The sequence below is a fragment of the Bos indicus x Bos taurus genome, chromosome 3, assembly GCF_003369695.1.
Source record: "Bos indicus x Bos taurus breed Angus x Brahman F1 hybrid chromosome 3, Bos_hybrid_MaternalHap_v2.0, whole genome shotgun sequence".
NCBI lineage: Eukaryota > Metazoa > Chordata > Mammalia > Artiodactyla > Bovidae > Bos > Bos indicus x Bos taurus.
This window is the reverse complement of record NC_040078.1, coordinates 12,170,601-12,198,271: the sequence shown is the minus strand read 5'-3', so window position 1 is coordinate 12,198,271 and position 27,671 is coordinate 12,170,601. Positions and strand designations below refer to the sequence as shown.

Sequence of the window (27,671 nt, the reverse complement as noted above, 5' to 3'; positions counted from 1 at the left end):
TGGGCAGGGGTCCCGCCGTCTCTGCCCCAGCGCCTGCGACTCTCACGTTGTTACCCGCTTTGCCCTCCACCGCTTTCTCTCTTGGCGTTCCGTCCATCTCAGTTGCAGCGAGGGGTGTGAGTGTGTGTGTGCGCGCGCACTGGGGGGGGCAAGGGGAGGGCTGTGGAGGGAGGCGCCGTCGGAGGGAGAGTAGACGTCAGGAGGAGGGACGGAGGGAGAGAGGGAAGGAAGACAAGGGGGGAGAAAGGGAGAGCAGAGAGCGAAAGAGACCCGGAGAGATAAAGCTCCAGGCGAGAAATAATAAAAGGGCGAGGGGGAAGGAAAGGGGGGCGAGAGAGAGGGAGAGAGAGAGAGAGACGGGACCGTGAGGAAGGAGAGATAAAAGAGAAGCGGAGGGAAGGGAAGTGAGTTTGTGCGCGCGAGTGAGTGTGCGTGTGAGTGTGCAGGGGCGGGCGCGGGCGGGCGGGGGGCGGGCTCCCGGGCTCCCCTCCTCCCCAGCCCGCTCCTCTCGCTCCCTCGCCAACTCCGGGCCCCAGCCGCGGGCGGGCGCACGGCGGAAGGACAGCATGCTGAGCCTCCTCGTCTGGATCCTCACTCTCTCCGACACTTTCTCCCAAGGTAAGCTCCCCTACCCCCCCCGCTCCGCCCGCTCCTGCCCTTGCTCCCCTTCACGCTTCCCCCGGGGGCCGGAGTGTGCGCCCCGACCCGGGGAACGCCGAGGGGCTCGGCAGCCAGCGGCCGGTCCCCGGGGGTCGGGACGCCACGAGGTGGGGGCTGGGTCCCCGCGCGGAGTAACGGGGGCTGCGGGGAGGAGTTTTCCGTTGATTTGCCCAAGTTGTTTCCTCTGGCTGCGCGGGAGAACCGAGAATCGGGGCCGCGAGGGCCGGGGGTCGGGGTGAAAAAGGGATCCGACCGCTCAAAGTCTTTTCCGGAGCCTCTGGCAGCTCTACTCACCTCCACCCTCTGAGACCCGGAGTCCGGACGCCTGGGTCCCGGCGGGAGGGAAGGCTGGGAAGAGGGTGGGATCTCAGATTCGGGGGACGGAGGTGCGCGGAAAGCGGGGGACCCAGGCTGCCGAAGATGTAGCTGAGGGAATCCCGGCCCTCCTTCAGCCTAGCCCCTGGCGTGGCTGAGTCTGAGCCGCGGCTCCAGACTGCCTGGGGCTGCCCCCTCCAGAGGAAGGGAGGGGTGCCTCGGGGCCTCTGGTGGGGATTTGAACCCTTGCCCGCGGAGGCTCCCTGTCTGGAGTGGAGTTCCAAAGGCAGCTTCGGGCCCGCTGGGTATGGAAGTGGCCATTCGCTGGGGCGGCGGGAGTCGGGGGCGGCTAACACCTTCGGGTCAGAAAAGTACCGATGTAGCTTTATTTGGGATCGGCTGGGAAGAGCCTGGGAGATGGAGGAGAGGTTGAGAGATGCGGGAGAGGTTGAAAGAGATGAGGATGTTAGTGTATCCCAAGGCTGGGCTGGCGGGGCGGCAGGGGAACTGAAGAAACCGAGGGCCCAGACTTCAGCCCCTACTGGGCTCTGTTTGAGTGGATTCTTGTCTCTTGGATCTGACTCTAAGGAAGACTTAACCCTGCTGAGCTAGCCGCACCCCCCCCCCCCCACTCCACCCCCGCCCCCAAGATGGAGCTGACACAGAGAGATTGACATACAAACACCAAAATCCAGTCCTAGACACCGAGACAGACTATTCACCTACGGAGACAGACATACCCGCGAGCATTCCCCACACGGAGACAGACACATATACACAAAGACACTGACACATCCGAGGAAGACAGATTCCTCCCCCATAGCAGCGTATTCGAGCACCCAAACACACCATAACTCACAGACACAGTACATGTATGCAGTTGGGCGTTTGCGAGGACACAATATGGACCCACACACAGAAACCCTTCTGTGAATCCCAACCCTCCAGCAAACAAAGAAACTTGAACTGGCATTCCTATAGGCAGATACCTATGGAGATGTTCAGGCAACAAAATGGAGGAGGTGGGCTCCTCTTGGGTGGTGGTGGGAGGGTGGATCTGGGAAGAGGAAAGTTACTGGGCACCGAGCACCCTCAGGCGAGGCCCTGCTACCGGTTCCCTTCCTGGCCTAGTGGGTGTGTGTTTAGGGGTGGGATGTTGTATTGGACCCCTCCCCTCTCCTCCCGGCGGGGCCCTCCTGCCTCTGAAGGCAAAGCCTGGCAGAGTTGGTGGGGGCGGGCCTCCCATCATGTCCCCTAAGGCTCCCACCCCCCTGGGTCACACACATGCATACTTAGCATTTGGGTAGGGCCCACGTTCATAGTGTGAGTGGGGTGGAAGTGGTGCTGGGGGAAAGGAGGCCTGGTCCTGAGGTTGGCAGGCCAAGCCAGCCACTTGGCAGAAAGTTGGGAGGATGACTTAAGTTCTGACTTTGTTCAGCCAGGCTGCTGGAGGAGGGGGAGGGGAGGAGGGCCCACCGCGGTGGGGGAGGGGTCAGCTGGGTCAGTACTGGTATGTGCTGGGGGCCAGCGTCTGTCTGCCCCTTTCCTGCAGCCTTAATGTGTCAGCAACATGGATACGAACAAGCTTCAAGGAACAAAAGCTGCAGTTCGCAAACAGGAGAGGCATGTGGACTGAGGCAGGATGGAAGGCTCCAAGAGAAGAGTGTTGGGTGCCTTTCTGTCTTGGCGGGGGAGGGGTCAGGGGTTAGCTGAGCTTCCGTCGCCCATCATCCTGCAAGGGTGAAAGCAAGACCTGATGAAAGTGTACACAAGTATTTGGGGGTGGGAGGGGGGATACCAAAGGGAGCAAAAGGGAGAGGATAGAGCAGAGGGGAGAGGAAGTCACTCCTGAGTGTTCCTGGGAGGCTGAACAGGGACTGGAGAGCAGGCAGGGTTGGAAGGAGTAGGGACCTGGGAAGACGGGGATGCTCACGGGACTGGGCAGGAGAGGAGGGGGGCGGTGGCAGGACCTCTCTCCTCAGCCTCCATCCTTAGAAAGAAGGAGTTGTAGGCAGGGACTGGGGCAGTGAGAGGAGAAACTGAGGGGGGTCGCCAGGCTTTTGAGGGAGGGTGATGGGCAAGTGCGGAGAAGGTGGGAGGAGAAGGCAGTTGAATTGAGGGGAGCGGAGAGGAGAGAGGAAGGGAACGTTCAGCCTAGGCAGAGAAATAAAAATCGCGTTTTAAAGAATTTCAATGGGCTTCATCAATCTTCATTTTTCACTAAATAATTTTCTGTATCTTATCTAAATGAAAACCATTATCCTTCCCCCCGTTTCCATCATGCGCTGGCTCCTCAGACTGATTGCGCCGAAAATTGAAATATTTATTCATTTTCTGGGAGATTTTCTCGCTCCCCAGTCTCAGGGAGGAGAAATTGAAAAAGAAAGATTATAGCTAATCAGAGCAATGTGGGATGACAGGCCGGCTCGGGGCGGGAGCTGCCTCCAGGGGAGGGTGGAGGTTGGGGTAGGGGAAAAATGTGTCCCTCCAGCCCCTAGACGTCCCCTGGGCATCCCTGCCACCACTTGGCAGGGTGGCGAGGAGTAATGGGAAGAGGCCCCAGGGCCTCCTAAATTCCCAGTATTCAACTGCCTGAGTACAGCTACATCCAGACAGAGAACAAGAGTCTGGAAAAAAGAGTAGCTGGGAATGGACTCCCTTCTCACCGTGCCCCCCGACCCCACACACACACACACACACTTCAGATGGCCCACATTTCTGACCCAAAGCAGGATCTTGAGATTGGGGAAGAGCAGCGGGAGACACGGCAGAAATCAGGATACCTGGTCCCTCTCCTTGACCTTGATTGGACTTCTGCTCAGACCCCAAGAGAAGGGTGTAGACCCAGTTTTCAGGGCCTAGCACTACCTCCAGCTATCGCTCTGGACCCCAGAAGCTCCTGGATCAGGAAGAGGAGGAGAAGCTGTCTAGGCCTCCCACCTTCCGCTGGCTCCCATGGTTGCATGGTTGGTTGTGTCCTCTGCCTGTGGCTCTCTGGTGGGGTAGGGATGAGGCAGCCCAGCCTTGTCCCTGCTGTCTCCTCTGCCCGTGGCTCTCTGGTGGGGTAGGGATGAAGCAGCCCAGCCTTGTCCTTGGCTCTCACCCCATGTTGACCTGAGAACCAAGTGCTCTGATGAAAACTCCTTTAGAGCTTTATATCCTCTGGGACTAAGTCTTCATTTCTCTTTTATCCTTTCACTTTCTGACACAGTGCTAAGCGTGCAATGAGTGCCCTTAAATATCTGATCAATTGATTGACTCGATGAGAGCGCTACGGTGTTGGAAGGAGGCAGTATTAAATGGTCTTAAATCACAGACTCCTGTCCAGCTCCCTGGCTAAACCCCTTTCCCCCCAGGCCACTGGATAGTTGTGTCAGCTTGAACAAGCTGTGTGCTTTCTCTGTGACTCAGTTTGCTCGTCTGTACAGTCAGGATAGAAATAACATTTCATACGGTGGCAATGGCGTGTTAATCCACATAAGGTGCATGGAGCAATGTCTGGAAAGACATGCCCTGCCAGTGCTTCTATTAGGACTTCGTGGCTGGACACGGGCAGCCCAGTTGCTTGCTTCCTTTCCAGCTCCTCCTTCTCTTTTTGTTTTCTCACTCCAGCAGCCCAGATTCTTGGTCCTGGGCTCCAGCACCTCTGCCTTGTATCTTTTGTGGAGAGAACTGGGTTGTGGAGGACCCAGAAGGGGAGGCTAACCAGCCTTGGTTGGAGACCTCAGGAAGGGTTTGGGGAAGAACAGGACCAAGTGGAAGAGGGTGGCATTCTAGTGAGAAGGAGCCAAAGCTCTTATGAGAAATGAGGAACGCTAGCCCCGAGGTGGCAGCGTTTCAGAGTCTGGAAATCATACGGATCATTTATGGAGCCCTTGTGCTAACTACTTTATTTGCATTATCTAATTTAATCTGTACAACAGCCCCCTGAGATCGGCTCTGTAATTATCCCCATTTCATGGCTGAGAAATCGAGGTTTAGACAGGTTGGGTATCTTGATGGTGTTAATGGCTGGGGAATCAGCTCCTCTCAAATACTTCCCCCACCTTCCTTTGACTGGGATCCCACATGCCAGCAGGGATAGATGCTGAGCCAGGACAGGGTCCTTCCTGATCCAGAGCTGAAGGAAAACTCAGAGGAAAAAGGAGAGAGTGCTAATAAATGGAAATTCATTCAAATTCCTAAAACCATCTTTTATTCTGAGATTCTGTCCTACATTTTTGGGTGTTTAACGGGTTTTTCTTTGGTAATATAACAGTGACCATAAATGACTTTTAATTTTTTGCTTGTTTATTTATATTTTGTATTTATTTGACTGCTGCGGGTCTTAGTTACAACAAGTAGGATCTAGTTCCCTGATCTGGGATTGAACTTCGGTCCCTTTCATTGGGAGCATGAAGCCTTAGTCACCGGACCTCCAGGGAAGTCCCGTAAAAAGCGCTTTACTTGGCGAATGGAAAGGTTTGCAGCTTTGTGTTTGTTTCTAAAATTACACACAGCCTTTACAGGTCTGTGAGCCGCAAACTTGGAAACTACCCCTGCAACGTGCAAGACTGACTTGTGGAGAGTCAGGGGGTGGGGGCCCCACTGAGTGGGGGCCTGGGGAGAAAACCAAGACCATGAGCTTCTAACTCAGCCCCGTCCCTGGCAGACACAGAGGCTGGGGTCTGGTGTTCTCATCTGCTTTGGGAGGCCCTGTCTGCCCTAGGGTAGGGAAAAGTGACTGTAGAAGAGGTGGTCTCCCAACCAAAGCATCAAAATGACTTCTTGTCAAATCCCTACTGTGCGCTCTTCACACTCATTGTTTATTCCTTTTAACAATGCCCTTGTGAAGGAAGTGTTACCCCCATTTTAAGGATGAGGAAACCAAAGCCAATTTTAATTAACTTGCTCAGGGCCATCCCGGGAGTATTAGATCCCAACAGATTCAAACTCTTTGCTTTACTACAAAGCCCATGGTCCCCTGGGCACCCTTCACCGCAGAGGCACCTGTGCGGTGGCCTCCCTTCGGTTGAGGTGGCTTTGGAGGGCAAAAGAGGGCGCCTTCCTGCTCTTCTTCCCCACAGTGACACCGTGCTCCTCCTGGTGCCTGGCTCAGCCTGCTCCCCCAGGGCTCAGCCGAGATGCCTAGACCACCAGCATCTTGCTGTCTTGCTTGGATGACCATCTGTTTTATTTAGTAGGGATGGGAACTCCTTGTCTGTCAGGAGCAGGAGGTTTGTAATGCCGCAGATCTCGTCTTCCCACTTGTAGAGTCTTTTTAACTTTGTGTTGTTTAGTCACTAAGTAAGTTGCATCGGATACTTTTGTGACTCCATGGACTGTAAGCTGCCAGGCTCCTTTGTCCGTGAGATTTCCCAATCAAGAATACTGGAGTGGGTAGCCATTTCCTTCTCCAGGGGATCTTCCCCATCCAGGGTTCAAAGCTGCATCTACTGCATTGGCAGGTGGATTTTTTTTTTTCAGCCACTGAGCCACCTGGGAAGTCCTGTATTTATATAGTGCGTTCCAATTTTAGCAACTTTTTCACATGTACAATCTCATTTGGTAGATATATTACAACTGTCCTATGATACGAGCAGTGTAGTTATTATTTCCCCCATTTAATACATAATATAATAGTCTTAGAGAGCTGAAATGACTTGCTAAGGGGAGGTTGGACTGGAGGGAGGGGATAGGGGCAAATGCCTCCATCATCCCAATTTTGGGGATGGTTTCCAACCAAGGATAGGGACATCCCTGTCCATGCATCCAGAGCTGGGAAGGCTATGTCCCTTCCCCACCTATCAGCTCCTGCCTGGTTTCTTCTCAAGGCCTCCAGGCCACTTTACTTGGCCCTGTCCTGGAAGATGCTTTGACCTGGAAAGGGCTGGGATTGGGAGCGGGGGAGCGGCAGGCAGTGGTCAGCAGGAAAGAACAAAGAGGCTGCCATGTCCTCAATTCTGAAATGTTATGTCAAAGAGAGGCTGTCTCAGGAGTCAGGAAAGAAAATGAGTCCATTCTAAGTGAGAGAGAAGGCGGTTCTCTTCTGTGGAGAGCTTGCTTTGTGTTTTGCTTGCATTAGTAACTCATTTAATACCAACAGTAAGGACTTGCCAGGCAGTCTAGTGGTTAAGACCCTGTGCTCCCAATACAGGGGCCATGAGTTCAATCCCTGATCGGGGAACTGGGATCCCACATGCCTCCCAGTGCAGCCAAAAATAAAAATAAATTAAAAAAAATTTTTTTTAAGTACCAACAGTAACCTGTTAGGAGTTATCCCCATTTTGTGAGTGGACAAAGAAAAACAAAGAAGTTAAGCAGATTGGCCAACATGATATATTTAAGTAGTACAGAGCCAGGACCAGATCCCAAGCAGGGAAGTGGGAGTGGGAGGCAGGAATGATTCCAGAGGGAAGCCCCTGAAGATGGATGGGCACACCCACCCATTCCACATTGCCGCCGCATGCAAGTCTCACTGTGCAGTGTGTGTGTCCACGTGCACACGTGTAGATTCCCTCGTGGTCGCCTGTGCACTTGCATACACAGCCGCTTCTCACCCCCATACACCTATGAATAGATCTCTCTCCCTTTCCCCCGGCCCACCCATTCACCAGAGAATACAGGGGAATGTGTCCCATTCCCCTGCCAGCCATGGCAGCCATCCTCTGAAGAGTCTTTGAAGGCACGAGTTTTTGTCTTGTCTTGCTCTGAAGACGCACACACTACAAGGTTGTGAAAGTTGGAACCCTCAGGTTCCCCATTGTGTGATTCTGGTCTCTCTCCGTCCTGCAGCCCCCGCTCGTACACCTTCCCACCCACTGATTCACAGAGAGTGCAACCTGACCGAGTTCTTTGAGCTCCTGGGATGAAAGCTGACTTTCTTTTTTGCTGAAGATCGCATTTTTCTTTCTCCATCCTGCTCTCCCCCACGCTGCATCAACTTTCTCCAAGCTCCCAATTTCTCCCCCTCCACATTTAATTTCTCCAGCAACTTTTATTAACCTCTGTAGTCTCAGGGAGCTGAAGCCTCATTCCTCTCTGCCCTCCTTGAGTCCATTTAACAAAATTGGGATCATATTGAAATAAATGGGCCTTGTAGCCAGCCAGCTTCCTCAGGATTCAGGGTCTTAAATCCAGGGTGGAACTCTGTAGTACTCCCTAGCAAATTCCATTAGTTTCCCAGGAGATGCTGCTGCTGCTTCATTCCTCCAGGGGCCTGACTCTGGGAAGGTGATGGAAGAATCTCCCAGAAGGCCATGGGGACTGGGTTTGAGGCAGCAAGGGACAGCAGGTATCAGTGCTCTGTGCTGGCAGGGCTGTCCCGGTAGCCTGCCCTACTCCAGGCCAGATTAGAGTCATACATCCCTCTTCCCAACTGGCCATGTGATGCTTTTCTTCTCTGCCTCTTTTTTCCTTCTAAAGCAGTTGAGGGAGTCCATCCTCACTGTGTGGGAAGAGAATCCGGACTTGGTTCCTTTATCTCACAGAAATGTGTTATGTGCTTACACTATGTTCCAGGCACCAGTGTTGCCAAAAGAATAAAATACTACCTTTGCCTTTAAGGGTCTCGCTTTGTGATTTAGATGCAAATAACTTAGCTTCTGAAGGTGTCAGTTTACTCTTCCATAAAATGGGGAGAGTTAGTTTTTTTCAAGTCAGCAAATGTATATTACTATGTATGAAACGTACATTATGAGCTACCAGGGAAGCCCTGTGTAGGCATTATGGGGAATAAAAAAACCCCACGATATCATATGGTCCCTTCCCTTTCAGAAACTAAGATGTACAAATATATGCAAAGGTTCCAGGTAATGCTAGGCTTGGGTGTATTTGGCGCCTGGAGAGCAGTGAGCACAGTCAGAGCTGGGGAGCTTGCTGTGGGCTGAAGAGGCCAGGAAAGGCTCCATGGAGGAAGCGGGTCTAAGGATGGACAGGATGTGGATGTGGCAGGAAGAGGGAGAGCATTACCAGGCCGCCTGAACTTCCCGAGTCAAGGTGTGGCTGCTGGAATGCGCAAGGCCCATGGAGGCTGGTGGCAGTTGAGGATTTGGGTTAGGGAGAAATAATGGAGGTGATCCAGAACAGTAGTCTGGGGCCTGACCCAAAAAAAGCCTGGAAATGCCAGGCCTGAGACCTCCTGTAAGAAGGAAGAAACAGGGATTTCTGTTTTTAAAGCAAAGGAAGTGTTAAAAATGTTGTGATCCCTACTTCATTCTTCACCAAACCCTCCTCTTGTCTTAAACTCCTCATCTGTTGGAGCCACTATAGAGGTTTGTGTGCGTGTGTGCTCAGTCCCTCAGTCATGTCCAACTCTTTGTGACCCCCATGGACTGTAGCCCGCCAGGCTCCTCTGTCCGTGGAATTCTCCAGGCAAGAATACTGGAGTGAGTTGCCATGCCCTCCTTCAGGGGTTCTTCCCGATCCAGGGCTCAAACACCCATCTCTTGCGTCTCCTGCAAGGGCAGGTGGATTCTAGTGCCACCTGGGAAGCCCACTGTTGGGGTTTACCCACTGTTGAGGTTTACAGCCCCTTAAGTTGGCAAAAAAAAAAAAAAAAAGAAATGGGCAGATGGTCGGGCTTGACTGGGTAGAAGTGAGCAGAAAAACTTAAGAGAAAATCAGTTCGCCTTGGGAAGTCTCAGATCTGTGACCAGAGTTGGGGAGGCTTGAAATGATGAGACCTTTTTTCTCTTCGAATCCTCAGGTCTAATAAGATAAAGATGCCCGGAGGCAGAGTTCAGTGGTAAGCGCTGCAGCTTGGTGGATACCTAGGTTCTTTGTCCTATGTTCTCTGGGAACCTGGGCTGGGTCTGCATTCCCAGAATCTAGGGGATCCACCTGGTTTCATCAGAGGGCCAATCTGGGTTTATTTAGTCCCTGCAGGGTCAATCCTGGGCCATTTCCTCTGGTCAGTGGCCAGAGATGTGTGTGCATTTGGGAGCTGAGCCTAGGAGATTCTTCAAACGTCTTCAAGGAAGCCGGCTCTGGCTTTTCAAATGGAAACCTTTGAAGGAGAGTCCCACCATGGGAGTGAGCCATAGGGGTGCATGCCAGTGTCCCACTAAACTGGTGTGTTTTTAATGGCTGGGCTGGGCTGGGCATGCATGTAGGCACCAGAGATCCAAAGGTAAGTGAGATTTGGTCCTTGTCCTTGAGCCACTCTGGGGCGGGTGTGGGAGATGGATGTATAAACACATATTGACAATACTGTAAGATAAACGCTGGAAGAGAGGTATGTGAAAAATGCTGAAGTCTGGCTATCGGAGAGGGGGGAGTGGAAGAGGCCGCCTGGCAGGGGGAGGGCACAGCCACAGATGTGAGGCCGGGGCTGCGGCTGGAGCCTCTGGAATGCAGCGCTGTTCAAGATATCCCGGCTCGGACAATCCCTGATTGTGCCCCCTGCTCCGGATGGAAGGAGCTGAGGAATCCGAAGGAGTGAGCGAGGTCCCTCCCAAGGATTATGATTTCCAGGAACAAAGGCAGTTTATATAAAGCGTGCTTTCCCCAGATCTCCCAACCTCTTGTGTCCAGTTCCCTCTCCCCTATCTGTACTCCCACCCTACTGAGCTGATTTCTAAATTAACTTTGTCCTTGGTTGAGTTTTTTTTTTTTCTTCTTTTTTCCCCCCCTCCTTCCTAAATTCTCCCAGGAACAGCCTGGGGCCCTGCTCGCTCCATTACCCAGCATTGTCAAGCCATGAGGTGCTTTTAACTGCTTCTTCCCATTCGATTCACTTAACTGGGAGGTTATTAAAAGGAAAGAAGCTGAGATGGGCAGATGGGGGCAGAGAGAGAGAGAGAGAGAGAGACAAGGGAGCGCGAGCAGGCAGACGGGTTAGGTGAAGCCCCAGAGAGAAGTTGGGGTTTTCTTCATTGGGATTCCCTGGTCGTCCAGTGGACTCCTGGGTTTTAATCCCAGACCCTGAGCAATTGATCTCAAACCCTGTGTGCTGCTCTGAGCCTCAGCCCCCACCTCCTTGGAAAGCTATCCGCTTGACCGCACTGTGGGGATGATTTGAGGGGACTCCCAAAAGCCCCTGAAGCCCGCTCCGTCTTTGTCCACCACCTCTCCCATGCTCTCCTGCTGCCAGCGCTGACAGCTCTCCAGCCTCCATCCCCAGTCGGCTACTGCCTGGATGATGTTTGAGTCTACACTGATGTGCCTATCACCCTGCACACATCTGGGACTTCTTCCCTTACCAGGCCGTCGGTGAAGTGAGAATACAAATTCATTTTAATGTCAGTTTGAGCCAAATATAATTAGAAGGGGAAATCTGACTTGGCAAAAAAAAAAAAAAAAATGCATTGCAAAGCAAGTTGAAATGACTTCTGGATTATCTGCACTGCTGCTGCTCTCCATTTGTGCAGAAAATTGAGAGAGGAGCCCATATCTAAGGGATTTGGTTTGTGCATGTTGCCTTTGGTTTCATACCAGGGTCGTGTCCTAAGCCTGGTCTCTTTCAACACACCCTTGGAACTGGATAACCCCTCAAGTGCCCTGGGACCTCCTGACCAGAGGGCCAATGGGAAAGCCAGAGAGGCTGCCACCCGCGTGAGCAGGACCAGGTCATGTCACTGGAGCCTCAGTTTTCTCATCTATAAAATGGAGACAATACGACCTACGTTAGAAGGTTGCTGTGAGGACTGAATGAAGGAATCGATGTTAAGGAACAGTATTTGGAACACAGTTGGTTTTCAGTAAATCATATTGCACAGTGCCTGCTGTTTTTTTACAGCTCATAGTCCAAGGCAGATCAGTAGGATGAGTGAAGAACAAATAATGGTGCAAATACAGATAAGTCTATGTGAACCATGCCAGTGATGTTGGTAATCCCTGAATTTATGGTCTCTGGAGTGCCGTGTGGCGGGAGCTTTGGGATGGCAGCAAATAGAAAGCACCCTGCTTTAGAATTAGGTCTAATCCTGGCTCTGAAGATTCAGCAGGCTCTTCATCTTTGTGAGCCTTAGTTTCCTCATCTGTTAAATGGAGTGATAGCAACCATTTACCTCTACTTTAAGCCCTGGGAAAGCACTCCTTGGGCAATGCACAGTAAGCAGGACCAGAAGGTTTAGGTTTAAATCCCTCTCTCTCCACAAGGTTTCAACTCAGGATGTTAGAACAGTGATTCTCAAACTTGAACATGCTTGTGAAGCACCTGGGGAATCTGGTTAAAAAGTGCAGATTCTGATTCAGAAGATCTGGGGTCAGACGGGATTTCTGTGTTGGCACCAGGCTCCCAGGTGATGCCAATGCTGCTTGTCCTTGGACCACACTCTGAAGTGTTAGAGGATGTGTTTCCTCTAGGGAAATAGAGCTTCAGCGTTCTAATGGGAAGCAAGAAAAAATAGAATTCATTTACCTGAATTCACTTTTCAGCTGGCTTGGTTGTGTAACGGAGCCTGGATGGGTCATTGATTCAGGACCATCGATGTGTTTGTTTTAGAGAAGCAGGTTGTGCGACAGGAGAAGGGGCAGTGCATGCTGGCCTGCCCATCTTCGGCCCCAAGACTAACCTGCCCAGCCTTATCCCCAGCACCTCCCACGCTCCCAGCCACCTCTACTGTACCCCACCAAGTGTTCACTCATGCCAACAGCTGCCGGCTGCAGAGTTGAAAAGCAACTAGCCAGTATGTTGGTGGAGACATGCCTCCATGCCCGAGCCAGTCAGTCCTCTCCTTTCTTTTTTTAAATGAAAAGAGTAACTCCTCATAACCCAGCTCTCAATTGGTGGGGTTTTGGGGGGAAAAACATGTTGACTGAGCTGGTAGCCAGGGCCTAGGCTTTGTAGGCTTTGGCTTGAAGGTTTGATCATGAGCAAAGTGAGATCTGGGAAGGAAGGTGGATTGTAGACCTACTTGGGGTCATGATTTTCAGGGAGGAATGGAGGACCACCCCTGGGCAGATCATTTTCTCACACTCATGTAGACCTAATGGTTGTTCAGGCAACATGATGAGCTAACTCACTCTCTCCCTCCCTTCGTGATCTGGGTGCAGAGCCTCAGGCTGTCGAGGCAGGTCCACAGGCCAGAGAAGAGCACCTCTGCCCTCAGAGTTTTCTGATAAAATGGGTTGCTCCGTATATCTAGGGAATCCTGTCCACTAGGGGAAAGAAGAACCCCCAGAAAACTGACTACACTTTCAGCCATCTTCAAGTGCAAACTACACACATCCATTCTGAGGAGTTTCAGAGTAAACAAAGAAGGAGGTAGGGTCAGTCAGACCGGGCTTCCTAGAACACAGATCCTAGCGTCAGGAGTGAAGGTGGAGAGACAATTCTGGAAGAATCTGAACACCTTTGGACTCTCAAGATCTCTCTCTTGAGGCAGGACCAACTTGAATCAACCTGGATGCATCCATGTTTGTCCTTTTTCTGAAGAGAAGGGAATTTCATTTGCTCTCTCTGTCTGCTCACCTTCAAGTCAGTTAATCCCTGGCAAGCAGAAAGTTCTTCTTTGTGTCTAACCCCAATCCTTCCTGCTCTTTCTGGAAAAAAAAAGAAAAAAGCTGTCTTATTGGAGACTATAACTGAGTAAGAGTCCAGAATTCTTTATGCCTGTAAGAATAACATTTCCCCTAATAGGTTCATTTTTCTCTCAGTGCAAGCCTAGAGAGGTCAGAGGTGACAGTGTCTTTGAGGCCTCAGTTGAGGTTGAGCAGGTTGTCTCTTTAGGGAGCAGGTCTACTTTCCAACAAACCGCCAAGGCTGTCTATCTTCCCAGTGTCCCCAGTCAGGGCCAGAACTGTAGTGTTCCCAGGAACCTGGCTGAGCCACCATGCCCTTCCTTGTCCAGTTTCCCCTTCTCGGTGGCTCAGAGCAGCTGGAGGCTGTCGGGCTCTGGTGTCCTTCACCAGGCCATTGTCTCTGGTGGATGGTTTGAGGGCCCCTCCTACCCCCTCCTCGGGGGCCAGGCTGAGAGAAGCTCTGGCATCTGGGGCAGCACTGGGTACCTGGAGGAGAGTGGGGCCTGCAGGGGAGATGGCAGAGGTGAGCCTAGGCCACAGTCAGGACCTGATCTAGCTTCAGAGCAGGAACATCTTCCTCTTGGAATTACATATTGTGTGTGTGTGCACGCTAAGTTGCTTCAGTCGTGTCTGACTCTTTATGACGCTATGGACTGTAACCATGAGGCTCTCCTATCCATGGGATTCTCCAGGCAAGAACACTGGAATGGGTTGCCATGCCCTCCTCCAGGGCATTTCCCGACTCAGGGATCAAACCCGTGTCTCCTGTATTGCAGGCGGATTCTTTACCACTGAGCTACCAGGAAAGCCACACAGGGATGTCCTCAACTGAGCTATCCATGCCTGGGTGGACAGAGTGGATCCCAAGTGACATCAGTGTGGGCAGAGAAAGAAAGGGATAGGGTGTCTGCCTTTGGAGATCTACTAATCTGATGGAGTGTGGACTAGGATACCAGACTGTATTAGATCAGTGCAAACTTGTAGCCCTAAGCTTGAACTTGAGGGCGGAGGCTTGGTTTCTGCAGCTCACTGTAATAGAGAAGACAGGTTGCCATCTTCCTCAGGGTCTAAACACACAAAGATCATCTAAATAAGCGGGGCATTTTGAACCCTGTTGTACCTTTGCACAGGAGAAGATGGAAAGAGATACTGGAGCTGTGGGATCAGTTAGGGAAGGTTTCCAGGAGGGGACAAGAAAAGGAAAATGGACCCCAGTGGGAAGGACTGGTAGGGCAGGACCCAGTGGGAAAGAAGAGACTGTTCTTACAGGAGGGTTGGGTGGGATAAGAGTGGGAGCCGGGTGGGGGAGGGCTATCCAGCTAGGGCCCCGTGGGCTGCTGGCTCCGGGAGCTATGAGCTGTGGTGTCGCCTTGTCAAACTGTGGCCCCTGTAGCATTCGCACCGGCCGCGTGACATACTCCCACATGGCCAAGGCGGGGAGAGGAATGGTGTTACAGCAGCTCCTGGTCCCTTGAGGACAGGGGAGAATGTGAGTCCTCGAAGAGGAGGAGCTGACATGTCTGGGGGGAGACAGGCGCCTGGCCCTCTGGTCCTTCTGCAGGAGACAGTGGGGGTGTTCCGAGTTGGCTCTGCTGTGGAGCCTGCCTGGGGGGCAGCCTGTCTTTGTCAGGCTACCCCTGTTTCAAGGGTAGCCACGGCCCGAGGGCCTGGAAGTGCTGCCTGGCGGCCTGGCACGGGACAATTCTGTCCAGCAGCACAGACGCGCGCTCCACTGCGCAGGGCCTCTCCCTACCCCCAGCTGGATGCTCCCTGGGCCCCTTCCTCCCGATGTCCTTCCCTGTCTGTCGGTCTGTCACTCGGCAGGAGTGAAATGTGCCCTGCTCCTGGAGCATTTGGTGCTTGATAATTTGTGGATTATAGCTAACTCTCGATAAAGATTCCCCTAATTGCTTGGCTCACCTCAGGTTCTATCATCAAAGCAAAGCCGTGAGGCCCCCCTCTCGCCCTCCTTTTCTTTTTATTATCTCTTAATTAATCACTCTGGCTTTCACACTTAGCAGATAATTACAGTCTCCTGGGCACGCAGCTCATTTTCATAACCTCCTGCTCCAAGCCCGCAGCAGAGGGGGGAGGGGAGGAAGCGGGAGAGAAGGGGAGAGTGGGAAGAGAGATGCTGGAGGGAGGTGGGGGCAGCTGGCTGCGGGTGCTGAGACCAAGGGAGGGGAAGAAAGGGACCTGAGCGGGTGCATGGAATGCTGAGCGGAGCACGGGCCCAGAACCCCTGGTCAGCCCAGCAGGCTGGTGGAGGCTCTGCTGGTGGTAGTCAGGAAGTATGGTCATGCTTCCTGGGGGAGGCTCCACCTGGTCTATCAGAGCTCGCACAGCCAGAGCTGCACATCGCTGGCTCCCTTAGCCTCCCTGGTTGTGGGGTGGGGTGAGGCAGGGTGGGATACAGCAGGAGGTGCGCGTAGGCTGGTGACCAGAACACTTGATGAGGAGCAAGAGATGGTCCCAGTGAAGTTCGTCAATCCTATGCTGGGAAGTGAAGTCTGCAGGGGTGAGAAAGGATGACAGGGAAAGAAAGGGCAGGGCCACCACCCAGTTAGGACCCAGGACTTGGTCTGGGAACATTTTCTGAGGAGAGCGGGACACAGACTCTGGGGCTGAATCCCTAAGTCACTTCAGTTGTGTCCAACTCTTTGCAATGCTATGGACCGTAGCCCATGAGGCTCCTCTGTCCATGGGATTCTCCAGGCGAGAGACTGGAGTGGGTGCCTATGCCCTCCTCCAGGGCATCTTCCTGACCCAGGGATCAAACCTGCTTCCCTTAAGTCTCCCTGGCTGGCAGGTGGGTTCTTTACCAATAGCGCCACCTGGGAAGCCCACTCAGGGAATAACCACTCCATAATGGTGATTGGGTGAAGAGGGGGAAGGCCTAGCATGTAGACTTACACCTTGCAGGCGCTGTGCCAGGAGTTGACAATATGCTCCATTTCACAGATGAGGAAAACTGTGACCCAGGAAGAAGAGGTAAGGGAGGGAGAGAGCACTGTTCCTGATGGGCCCTCAGCCCCGGCATAACCACAAACCTTGGGGCTTTCCTTGGGCTTCCAACCTGAAGATAAATAGCGAGGAGGATGTCCAGATGATGCATTTGAGAAGACTGAGAGACAGTAGAGTTTACTCAGAGGGTTAGACACAGAGCAGGACTGGAACCTAAAGTTCTGGCAACTCACCACTGTTTCCCACTGCTGTTCATCTTGTCTCTGAGGGCAGGGCTGCTGGTCTGCAGGACGTGGTGGAGAATGGGGGACGTCCATTCTTTCGCTCTCTGTATTGAATTTTCTTTCTTCACCCTAGCACAATGCTTGGTCTTGAGAAATAAAAGAATTGGATCCTATGGACTTTTTTGCCATTAACTAGCCATGAGACCTCGGAATTGTCATATAATCTGAGTCTCAGTTTCTTCGTTGGTCAATGGGAATCTTGGAAAAACTGCAGATGGTGTATGTAAACAGAGTTCCTGGCATATGACAGGTGCTTAACAAATGGGATCTGTGACTGCTATTGCTATTCCTATTGTTATTACCACTACACATGGAAGCACCTAGCCCATGACCTTAGAAGCCACATCAAACAAGTTAATTTTTTAAAAAGCGGATGAAGGAGGGAGAGTGCTTTTGTTCACCTTCCTCAGGAAGAGACGGCACAAAATTTCTACACTGTGCCACTTCTGGGATGTACTGTTGAGCTGTGACAACCCAGGTCACTCTGTCCCGGTGCAGTTTTTCTTTTCACAAAGAAGTTGTCTGTTTGGGCCAGGGCTACTTCCAGCTCAGAGCTTATTGGCATCCAGCTCCAGGTAGGGTTGACATTCCCCCTTTGCTGACCTCCATGCCTCAGACTGCCCACTGCACCTGCAGCAGAGCCCCTGTGCCAAAGTGTTAAATGTGTCCAGTCTCACTCAGATGGTTTGTAGCTTCTGTCTCGGCTCTTGGTTTCCCAGGGACTATGGTAGGAAAGTCGACATTCAGGAGGCAATATGGAAGGGGCACTGGATTGCGAGTCTAGCTGTGAATTTTAGCTCCATTGTGGTTGTCGGGAAGTGTGCCTTATGCGGTGACCTGAGCCTGTTTTCTTATCATAAAAAGAGAAGGGTAATAATCTCCAAGATTCTGGCTGCACCGTTTTCTGACTCTTTGCCATCCGGGGGGAGTTCACATAAAGGACTGCTTCTTCCTGAATGAGGCCCTGACTCTCTCTGATTTGGTTTTTGAGCCAAAACCAGATGTATTGATTTCAGAGAGCCAGCGTTGGGGTGCCCTTGGAGAAGCATTGCTTGATTAGGAACCAGGGTGGAAGCAAACTTTTTATACATTTTTCAGATCTGGTCTGGACTCTGGGTAAGAACAGAAGTACCCTTCTCCCTGCAAACACACACACACACGCACACACACACACACACACACACGCACAGAGTCTGCCGTCCTGGGAATGGAGATGATCCAGCCTACTCTGGGAAGGTTGGGGACCCTGGATCAAGGATGTGGGTGCTTGTGTGTGCCTGTTGATAAGAGTTTGTTCCTTAAGAAACGTGCTCTGATCTCACCCTCAACTTTAGCTTTGGTCTGTGAAAAGGTTTCGCAGAGTCTTGTGGGAACATAAACATTTGGCGGATTTCTTTCCCTGAAAGCTATTTCTTCTTTCTTTTTCTGGGAACTTTTGCCAGCAAGATCAAGGCCCCTCCACCCTCCCCTCCTCCCTCCCCTCTGCCTGAGACACCCTACCCCCTCTCTCCTCCTCTCCGCAATGAAAACAAAGTCATCTGGTGGGTACTGGGGATCATCGCAGAGCAAACTCAGCCAGAAGAAAAGAGTGAGGCAAACAGATAGCTCTCCCAAGAGGAGAAATTATAAGAAGGGAGGGGAGAGAGAGAAAATAAGCAAATGGCATCAGTGGTGAAAAGTGAATTCCAGGCATTTAAAATTCTTTTGGTTTTAATCATCTCAGAGGCCGACCAGAGCTGAGCTGTGGGGGGAAGGGAAAAAATGAAAACCAGGGCCCTCTCCTAGGAGCCAGAGCCCAGGAATTTCGGTCTGTAAAGACCTAAAGCCTGCGCTATGTAAGCTTCTCCATCCTCACCCTCCACCTCCCGCATCTGATTCTCAAAAGGGTTACCTCCTCCAAGGGCCTTTTCTGACGAACCCTCCCTTTATCTCATTTCACAGGCTCAGTTTATACTCAGTTTTAAAGCACTGACCTTTCAGTTTTCTACCAGATTGCAAGTTCCCCAAGGCCCTGGATTCTGTTTTGTTCAAAACAAAACAAAAAATAACAAACAACAAACCCCAGCCTCTTTCATAAGTCATGCCCGGGCCTTCTCGGGGAGGGTCAGGGCCCCCAGAGAAGCTTCTGGGCCTGCTTTCCTCATTTGCAAAATGGATTTGAAGAGAGGCGCTGAGCCTGGAAGAATCTCCAGGAGGAACTGGGAAGCTGGGAGGGAGCCTGGCAGGTCCCGGTGCCCGCTGTGTTGGGTGCTTTGGTCTCGAGGTCTGTCCTTTCTTCTTGCCCCCTCCCTCAAGGCTGGGGCTGGGTGTTAGGAAAAGCAGCAAGTGAAGCCCCTGGACACCGGGGTTGGGGATTTTGGGGGCGGGTCACAGATTCTAAGTTCTTCTTGTTCCCTGGCCAGAGGGACAGGGTTTTTGAAAAGGTCTGGATATCTTGACAGCCTAGCCAGCTGATAGGTGGCAAGGCACAGAGAGAAGCCCACCCGAGGTTTCAGAAAAGTGTTAGTTGCTCATTCGTGTTTGATTCTTTGTGACCCCATGGATTGTAGCCTGCCAGGCTTCCCTGGCCATAGGATTTTCCAAGCAAGAGTACCGGAGTGGGTACCCATTCCCTTCTCCAGGGGGTCTTCCTGACCCAGGGATTGAACCCAGGTCTCCTGCACTGCAGGCAGATTCTTCACCCTCTGAGCCACCGAGGCCTCCTCGTCTCCTAGGCTGGCCCCTCCCTGTGTGCTCAGCATCTTGCTCCTTTCTGAGCGCCCTCCCTCTCCTCTCATCCTCCGCTATCTCCTTCACCATCTGGAGGCAGCTCTTTCCTTTCTCCTGACCACTCACTAGGTGTTTCTCCCACTTTTCCACGTCCTCTTTCCCTTTCCCTTTCCCTTTCTGACTTTGTTTCTTATAATGCACCTCCCACTGCCTTCCCCCAACAGGACTATAGACATTGAGAGCTCGAGGGTATATTTGAGCTGATCTTAGATTGGGTGACCTGGATTTTCATCCTGATTCTTCTTGGGCAAGTGATATGCTATTTTGGAGCCTTGGTTTATTCAACTGTAAAACAAGGAGTCACTAGCTTCCCAGGTGGTACTAGTGGTAAAGAACCCGCCTGCCAATGCAGGAGACATAAGAGACCCAGGTTCAATACCTGGGTCAGGAAGATCCCCTGGAGGAGGGCATGGCAACCCACTCCAGTATTCTTGCCTGGAGAATCCCTATGGACAGAGGAGCCTGGCAGATTACAGCCCATAGTGTTGCAAAGAGTTGGACATGACTGAAGTGACTTGGCACTCACAGATGATGCAGATGATGCTGCCCCGGAAGTACTCTTGAGCTTCTGAGCAAAAGGGCAGGATCTGGAGTTCAGACTGCTTGGGTTCAGATCCAGAACCTGCTGCCATCATGACCCTGTGCAAGTCCCTTCACTTTGGTATAGAAGAATAGCAGCATCTGCTTCGTAGAGTGATCATAAAGATTGAATTAAATAATCTGTGTAGAATGCTTCAAAGAGGTATCTGAGATGCTTTAAGTGGTATATGATAGCTCTTATTGCTGAATTGAATCCTAATATTTTGTGGTGTGGAGTGATGAGAAGGGCCCTTGGATTTGTAGTCTGAAGACCTGGGTTCAGATTCCAGCTTCCTTCCCGATTTTCTGTGTGACCTTGTGCAATTTCATTTCAAGTTGTGAAGATAAGTTAATGAAAAGTCTTTGGGGACAAGGGGACCTTCTCTCTTGATCTTGCACCTGCTCCACCCTCTGTGCCTAGAAAGATGTCTGACATGGGCACTCAGGAAATGTGTGTGACCTAAATCATTGAGTATAAGGTACTAATCTATGAACGAGGACATTGAGGCTCTGAATGGGAAAATGAATTGATTGAGATAGATACAGCTAATGTTTGGTGTGTTTGCATGTGTGGGTGTGTTTGTGTGTGCGTGCATGCAGGGAGAGGGGGTGCTGTTGTGTACTGTAGGATGTCTAGCAGCATCCCTGGCTTCTACTCACTAGAGCCAGTAGCAACACACCTTCCATTCACTGGTGTGACAATAAAAGATGTCTCTGGACATTTCCAAGTGCCCCCTGGGATAAAATCGCCCTTAGAAAAAGTGAAAGTGAAAGCCGCTCAGTCATATCCGACTCTGCGACCCCGTGGACTGTAGCCTGCCAGGCTCCCCTGTCCATGAAATTCTCCAGGCCAGAATACTGGAATGGGTAGCCATTCCCTTCTCCAGGGGATCTTCCCAACCCAGGGATCGAACCCATGTCTCCTGAATTGCAGGCAGACTCTTTACCATCTCAGCCACCGGGGAAACCCAAGAATACTGGAGTGGGTAGCCTATCTCTTCTCCAAGGGATCTTCCTAACCCAGAAATTGAACCGGGGTCTCCTGCATTGCAGGTAGATTCTTTGCCAGCTCAGCTACCAGGGAAGCCCTGGAAATCAAGTCTTCTGACCCCCAATCCATAGTTTTCTCTAAAATGCCAGATTGTTGTTTATTTCTCCCTTTACCCAAGTATTTAACCTTGACCCGTATCATACAATTAAGAGAGAATGGTTTATGTTGTTGAGGAGTAAGTAGAATATTTCAATCTCTAGACCATTTTAGGAATGATTAAGTCTCCACTTAAACCATGACTTACCAACAGAGGGGCCAGGGAATGACTGGGTAGCTGGCAAAGACAGCCACTTGGACAGTCCATTGGTGGGAAGTGAGTGGAGGCCCGGACTTTCTTTAGAAACATGTGATGAGGATTTCTGGGAGGTCTACCTCACCTCTGCCTTGAGCAGATAAAAGGAGGCCCCTGTGGTGCCAGACCGTAGGACTAGCTCTTTTGGGTCTCAGGCACCTGATTCACCTCCCACTTCCCTCAAATCCCCTCCTCCTCACCCTGGCCCCTACCCCCACCAGCTATAGCTGCTGAGACTTCTCTGATGTCCTTGGGCACCTTAAAGTACAGAAAAATCAAAGATTTAATCCAGCCCTTGAAAGTTGCCAATGAAAACCAAGACTCAGGAGTATAAGTGATTCACTGCCCCAGAGCAGATAGGAGAAGTTCCGCCTTCACCCTGCCCTGCCCCCCATCCAACACACACACACACACACACACACACACACACACACACAGGCCACCCAGCAGTTTGGAAAACTACTGCTTTATCTCCACAGACCTCCCTGTCTCCTCCCCCACCATTCCCAATTGCACAGATCAAAAAGTCCTTTCTTGGTGCCTGGGGGTGGGGTGGGGAATAGATAAGGAATCTATTGCCCATTAATTGCTAGAAGAGTTGAGGTCCAGAGAGGAAGGTGGTGGTCCCCAGAGAATCTTGGGTAACACTGCTTCTGGGACTACCAATAAATCACCTCCCCACCACACACCACCCCCTCCCCAGCCAACTTCCCTTATCCTTCAACCTCTGCCCCCATCCCTCCTAAAGGGCCTTGTCTTGCTGTCATGGCAACCAGGGGATTAGGGCCATCTAGGAAGCCCAATGACAGGGGAGAGGGCTTAGAGGAGAGTCAGGTGGAAGGAGGAAATGAGAGAATGAGGTGATGATAAGGAAACCTAGTCTGGTGGGGGGAGAGCAGGGCAGAGAGGAAGGTGAAAGGAAGGGAGGGGATGAGAGAAACCTCATCCATCCTAAGAGAGAAGGAGGGAGGGGCGGGGAGGGAAGAGAGAGAGAGAAACCTCAACTTTTATTTAAAATCAGAGAGCAGTTGTACGCCTGGAGTCGTTGCCATGGCAACGGCAAAGAAAAGGAGATAGAGAGCTTGTGAAGCCGTGAAAACCCAATAGGGGTAAATGTTTAAAGCCAGGAACAAAAACCATTCAGAGATAATTAAGTAACAGGCTGCAGGTTCCAGACTCCTGCCCATTGTCGGGGGACTTGGCCTGAGATGCCAGCTTGCTCTCCCTCTCCTCCCCTGCCTTTATCCTTGTCCTCACTCACCAAGAGGATGTCCAAGCAGCAGCTAGGGAGCCCCGACCCTCCTTCCAACCTTATTCCCTTTAACTGGGGACTGCCCCTCTCACTCCAGTGCCAGCTCCCTGGACCAAGGCTGGACAAGATTTCTGTCCTCCACTATTAGGAAAAATACAGTCTTTGTAGGGGAAACAGCCAAAAAAACGCTTTGGTCAGATAGAAGAACTTGTGGACGCTAAATTGCTAGATGGACAATTAAGTTGCAGACTTTATTCCCTTGGAGGACTTCGAGGTTAAGGGATGCAGATGTCACCGGCAGGCTGACCTCTGTGCTGACTGTCACCCTGTGGGTCTCTGAAATGCTGGAGTGCCTGGGCTCTTCCTTCAGAGGGGGAAGTCTGGGAGCTTTGCTGGGGCTGTTTAACTGTGTTTAATTCTACCTCTAATTCCTCTCTGAATGCTCCTTAGGATTTTTTTTCCCAGCAGGCTTAATCTTCCCAAGCATCAAGATGGCCAAAAGCTAAGCTGATATTTTGAGGGTTAGGTATACTCGGCAGAAATAAAAAAGAAAGAAAATGCCAAAGTACTTTTTTTGTATTTTAAAGGAGTCTCACTCATTCACCTCACTCCCACCCTAGACATCACAACAACTGGCTGTCCCTTTACCCCGTCTCCTCAGGGAAATAATCTTTTGAGTTCTGCCTCCCCCTACCTTCAGATGCCTCCCAAGAAATCCTGGATATCAGAGAAGACTGTGATGTTCTTTCCTTCCTCTCATCTCGGAATGCAGTTCTGAACTGAAGGCCAAAATAGCTAAGTTGCAAGAGTCCTGTTTTATATCGACAGCCTTCCCCCAGCCTGCCACCCACTGTTATCACCCACCTCCAGTCCATTCCTCCAGATACTCTCAATTTTATCCTTAGACCAAGCCAGCCCGTCAGAGAGTGGCAAACCGAGACTGAACGGTTTGGGCTCCTCGAAGAACTGCTTTTACTGAGCTGAGCCTCTGGCACTGTGCCATCAGCCCGCACTGAGGAACGTTCTAAGGGGCAGCCCTGTGCAATTCCTTATTTTATTCATGGTAGGGACGTTACCCAGAACATGGTTCTGCACATCACAGTGAGCCTTGTGTGGGGATCCACAGAAGAGAGTTCTGTAGTGGCACTTTCCTAAGGTACCGGTTAGTGTTTATTTTATGGGTGCTGTACATTGCATCACTAATTTTGAATTTTTTCCTCTGCACATGCTGCTTGGAAGCTCAAGGCTAATCTTGGAGTTCATCTCTGATGAGGGGCTGAGGATCTTGTGGCAAATATTTAATATATAACTCTACCTGCCCCTCAGTTTATTTCTCCAGTGCTTACTCTCTTTCCCTGTTTGCCTAAGTACCACCATCTATGCACAGTGTCTCATGTCACCTCTTCGTTTACTGTTTTTTTTTTTTTTTTTAATATTTATTTATTATTTGGCTGTACCGGATCTTAGTTGTAGTGTAGGAACTCTTAGTTGCGGCATGTGGGATCTAGTTCCCTGACCAGGGATCAAACCTGGGCCCCCTGCACTGGGAATGCTGAGTCTTAGCCACTGGACCACCAGGGAAGTTCCAGTTTATTGTTTACACAATTGACCCTGTGTGTGCTGCCTCAGGTCTTTTTTGTAATGAATAAATGAAATGAGTTAAAATATATAAAACGTATAACATAGTGCCTGGCACACAATAAGCTAGCAGCTACTGAAATGTCAGCTACTATTTTAAGTAACAAATAATATAAGTTGTCTGTAATCTTCCTTTTAGAGGTGCTATGATGATGGAGCAGAGGCTGTGGAGAGCTGAGTCCCCCAGATTAAAGTCTGTCTGTAAATACAGTTAACTCCCAATTGACCCAGTAGAGGGAGAGCCTTGACAGAGATAACACTCAGCCACCGTTTCTTTTTGGTCTTTTTTTTTTTTTTTTTTTAACTTTGGGATGCATCATGGTGGTGCTCATGATGATAATAATCAGATTTACTTTGCTTATTAGAGTTGACTTGGATGGCTATTTAAATGAGTTTCTAATTCCCTGCTCACACCAAGACTGGCGACCGAGACATTCTGGGTGGCAAAAGGAATCAACCTGCCTGGGATTAAGATTTTTCCATGGATAATCCCCAGAGTGAGAAGCCTATATGCGAGTAATGGAGAGCTGATAGCGTTTCATTGGATGCCTGACGCCCAGCCAGAAGAGGGTGAGGACTAAGCCCAGGGAAGGTAGTAGGGTGAGACAAGGAGAGGCTGACAAAATGTGACCTCTGCTTATGAGCTTGGCGCAACCTGATCTCTGTCATGTGAGGCTGGCCCTTTTTTCCCCAGTCAACCTTTCATTGAGTCCTGGAGGAAGAAGAAAGCACAGACACAAGCAACAAAAAACGGTCACCCATAACCAACTTGTTTTGTTCAGCCCTGCATTTATTGAGCATTTACTACATGCTAGGCACTGCTAAGTGCGCAGTATGCAAGGAGAGGAGAGTTCTCTTTATGGCCTCAGAGTGGCCTTCTGGCTCTTTCTGTTTCCTATGAGTTGGAGAAACTGTCCAGCGAGTACACAGTCCTGAAATGAGCACCTCCAATCACTCGTCATATTCCTCCTTCCCCCTTTCTGCGCATGCATTGCTTAAGTCCCTTTTAAGCTCTTTCTCATGTTTCTCTCCAGCCCTCCCTCCTTTTCTCTGTTACCGTTCCAGGGTCCTTTTCTCTTCAAAGTTCTTTTCACACTTTTCAAGATCTTTCTCTTTTGTTTCTATTAAAATAATTTATTTTAAGAAAGAAAATAGCTTTATATTGTTTCCCCCCCCTACCTTCTCTTCTTTTTTTTTTTTAAAAAAAAAAAACTCTTTCCCAATTACTTGCAAGAGGAAAAAAAAAAAAAAAAACCCAGCAGCCCTCCCAGTCTCTCAGTTCTTTTGCTCAAAAGACAAAAGATCCTTCAGAATTAGAGAGGAAGGGGGGAAAGCAAAAAAAAAGATTCCAGTTAAAAATCTTCATCAGGGTCAAAAACCTGACTGAAAAGCTTTGTTTGAAGGGAATGTGAAGCGGGGGGGAGGAGGGAATTGGCAACTAGCAACTCTCAACCTCAAAAGGCAAATATCTTGAGGGTTGGAGGGAATCTGGAGATAGTGAGCATTCCCACTGAAGTATTGGAATAGCTTTGATTTCCTTTTTAACCAGAGAGGCTTCTCCTTCTGAGGCTACTAGAATATGCTGAGAAGAACTAAGGTGGCGGGAAAGAAAGAGAAGCTGGAAACTACCGTTTTAATGTCATCTGGTTGAGAACTGTCAAGAGTCAGAGTCGGGATGAGTGGAAAGAAAATCCAGGCCTTGAAATCTCAGGCCCCAAAGGGCTGCACTGCTGTTCCTGGACTTAATACTTTCTGAGAGCGAGAACAGGAAGAGAGTAAGCAGGGTATAGGCGTTGGGGAGGACCAGGGGAACTTACACCGTGACAGCCTAGGAGAGATCTGTGGGCAGGTGGGCGGCCACAGGGAGGATGGAGAGAGACGGCTGCCCACCTGGGAATGAAACCTGAGAGGGCGTGTGCTATACGGAAAGAGATGGAGGTGGGGAAGCAACGTTCCAACTGATCATAACTTCTCCAGGACCTACAGGCATTAAAGATTCAGAAATGTCCTCTGAATTGAGGAACAGTGAAAGGAGGGTGACATGGGGCATTACTGAAGGAGTGTCACGAATGAGAAGACTAGAATGAGGAAGAAACCACAAAGCTGGACACCTAGACAAAAAAGAAGTGCAAAAAACACAGGAACCCATATAAATGCCTACCTTCTCTACGCTGATGCTGGTAGATGGGGCAGCTTGAGAACTATTTGTGGCCAGTGTTTAAATCCCAGGCTGCTTTTGCCTCAGCACCTGGTATCCAGCCATCGATGGATGTGTGACAAGGGAATATGAGCCCATTTTAATATTAGCCTGAACAAAACATGATTAGGAAGAGAAATTTGCTTCAGCAGTTCTGGCTGCTGCAGCAGAGAAGTTACATAAGGTTTACATAAATGACTTGAGACCATATTCCCCATTCCCATTCCCAGGTCTCTGACTTGAACAAAGAAGTAGAGGCCCAGAGCCTCCACCCTTGCCTTCTGAAAGTTCCAGAGACAGACATGCTGTCTGGGAGCAGAGCTAAGACCTTCAGCCTATAAAAGGACATTGAACAAGGGCACAGATCAAATAAGTCAGTACATAATGACATACAGGCAAAGGGGAAAAGGGGGAGAGGAGGGCAGGGAGGGGCAGATTGGAAGGGGAAGGAAAAATTGCTGAGGCAAAGTGTGGCTCCTGACTCCTCTCCTGTGATGGGGGAAAGCAAAAAAAAAAAAAAAAAAAGAAGGAGCAGAGTTACTCTGGGACAGTTGCAGAAGAACAGGATGGATTTAGGAAGGAATTAACTCTATATGTCCTGTGTTATTATGGCTACAATTTAAGGTGGGCCAAGGAAAGGAGGCGGAGCATTTTGGAAGGGACTCTTTAGGTGATTGGGAGGGACTGAGGGAGTCGATGGCAATGGGGATGACTCTCGGGGTGACGTTCCTGTGGTACAGAGACGTCCTAGACTGAGCTCCACGTGGCCCCCTTAGAGCGAGCTCTTCACTCAGGGTACTTCATATGGGTGGAGGAAGGCAGGAGTGGAAACTCCAGGCCTAATTGCTAGGTCTCTCTCAGCTCTTCCAGGGAGCACAGGGCAGGAAATTCCTCAAATTCCAGGCTTGTAGGATCATTGCTGAGCGTAACCGCAGAGCAAGGGAAAGAGGCAGAGAGGCAGAGAGGGCGTCCTCTCCATCTTTTTTCCTCCCCAGTTTTAAAGCAGCAGCAAATTAGAAGGGTTTAGCGGGGCTGATAGCTAAGAGAGAGGTCCCAAACATAACAGTCTCCTGTAAGGAAAGTTCCAGGTCTGGGAATCCCAGAGAAGCTAGACCTGGATTGAGTAAGTCTGAGGTTGAAAATAGATTGCTGTGGACTGGGACAGGAATTTTTCCCAGGGTGATTTTTTTTTTTTTTTCAAAGCTCTAAGGAGTAACTAGTGGAAA

The 27,671-nt window shown here is 50.6% G+C and overlaps 1 protein-coding gene across 3 annotated transcripts in view; it reads left to right on the top strand.

Moving 5' to 3' along the window:
• The first annotated feature begins 218 nt into the window (after positions 1 to 218).
• KIRREL1 (kirre like nephrin family adhesion molecule 1) overlaps positions 219 to 27,671 on the top strand; it is a 104,979-nt gene continuing 77,526 nt past the window's right edge. For 2 of the 3 annotated variants that reach the window (XM_027529263.1, XM_027529244.1), the window contains exon 1: positions 232 to 618. In XM_027529263.1, the coding sequence (XP_027385064.1) occupies positions 567 to 618 (52 nt within the window). In that variant the 5' untranslated portion in view covers positions 232 to 566. Of the gene's footprint in view, positions 619 to 27,671 lie in introns of all 3 variants that reach the window. The other variant, XM_027529254.1, reaches the window with a different exon arrangement.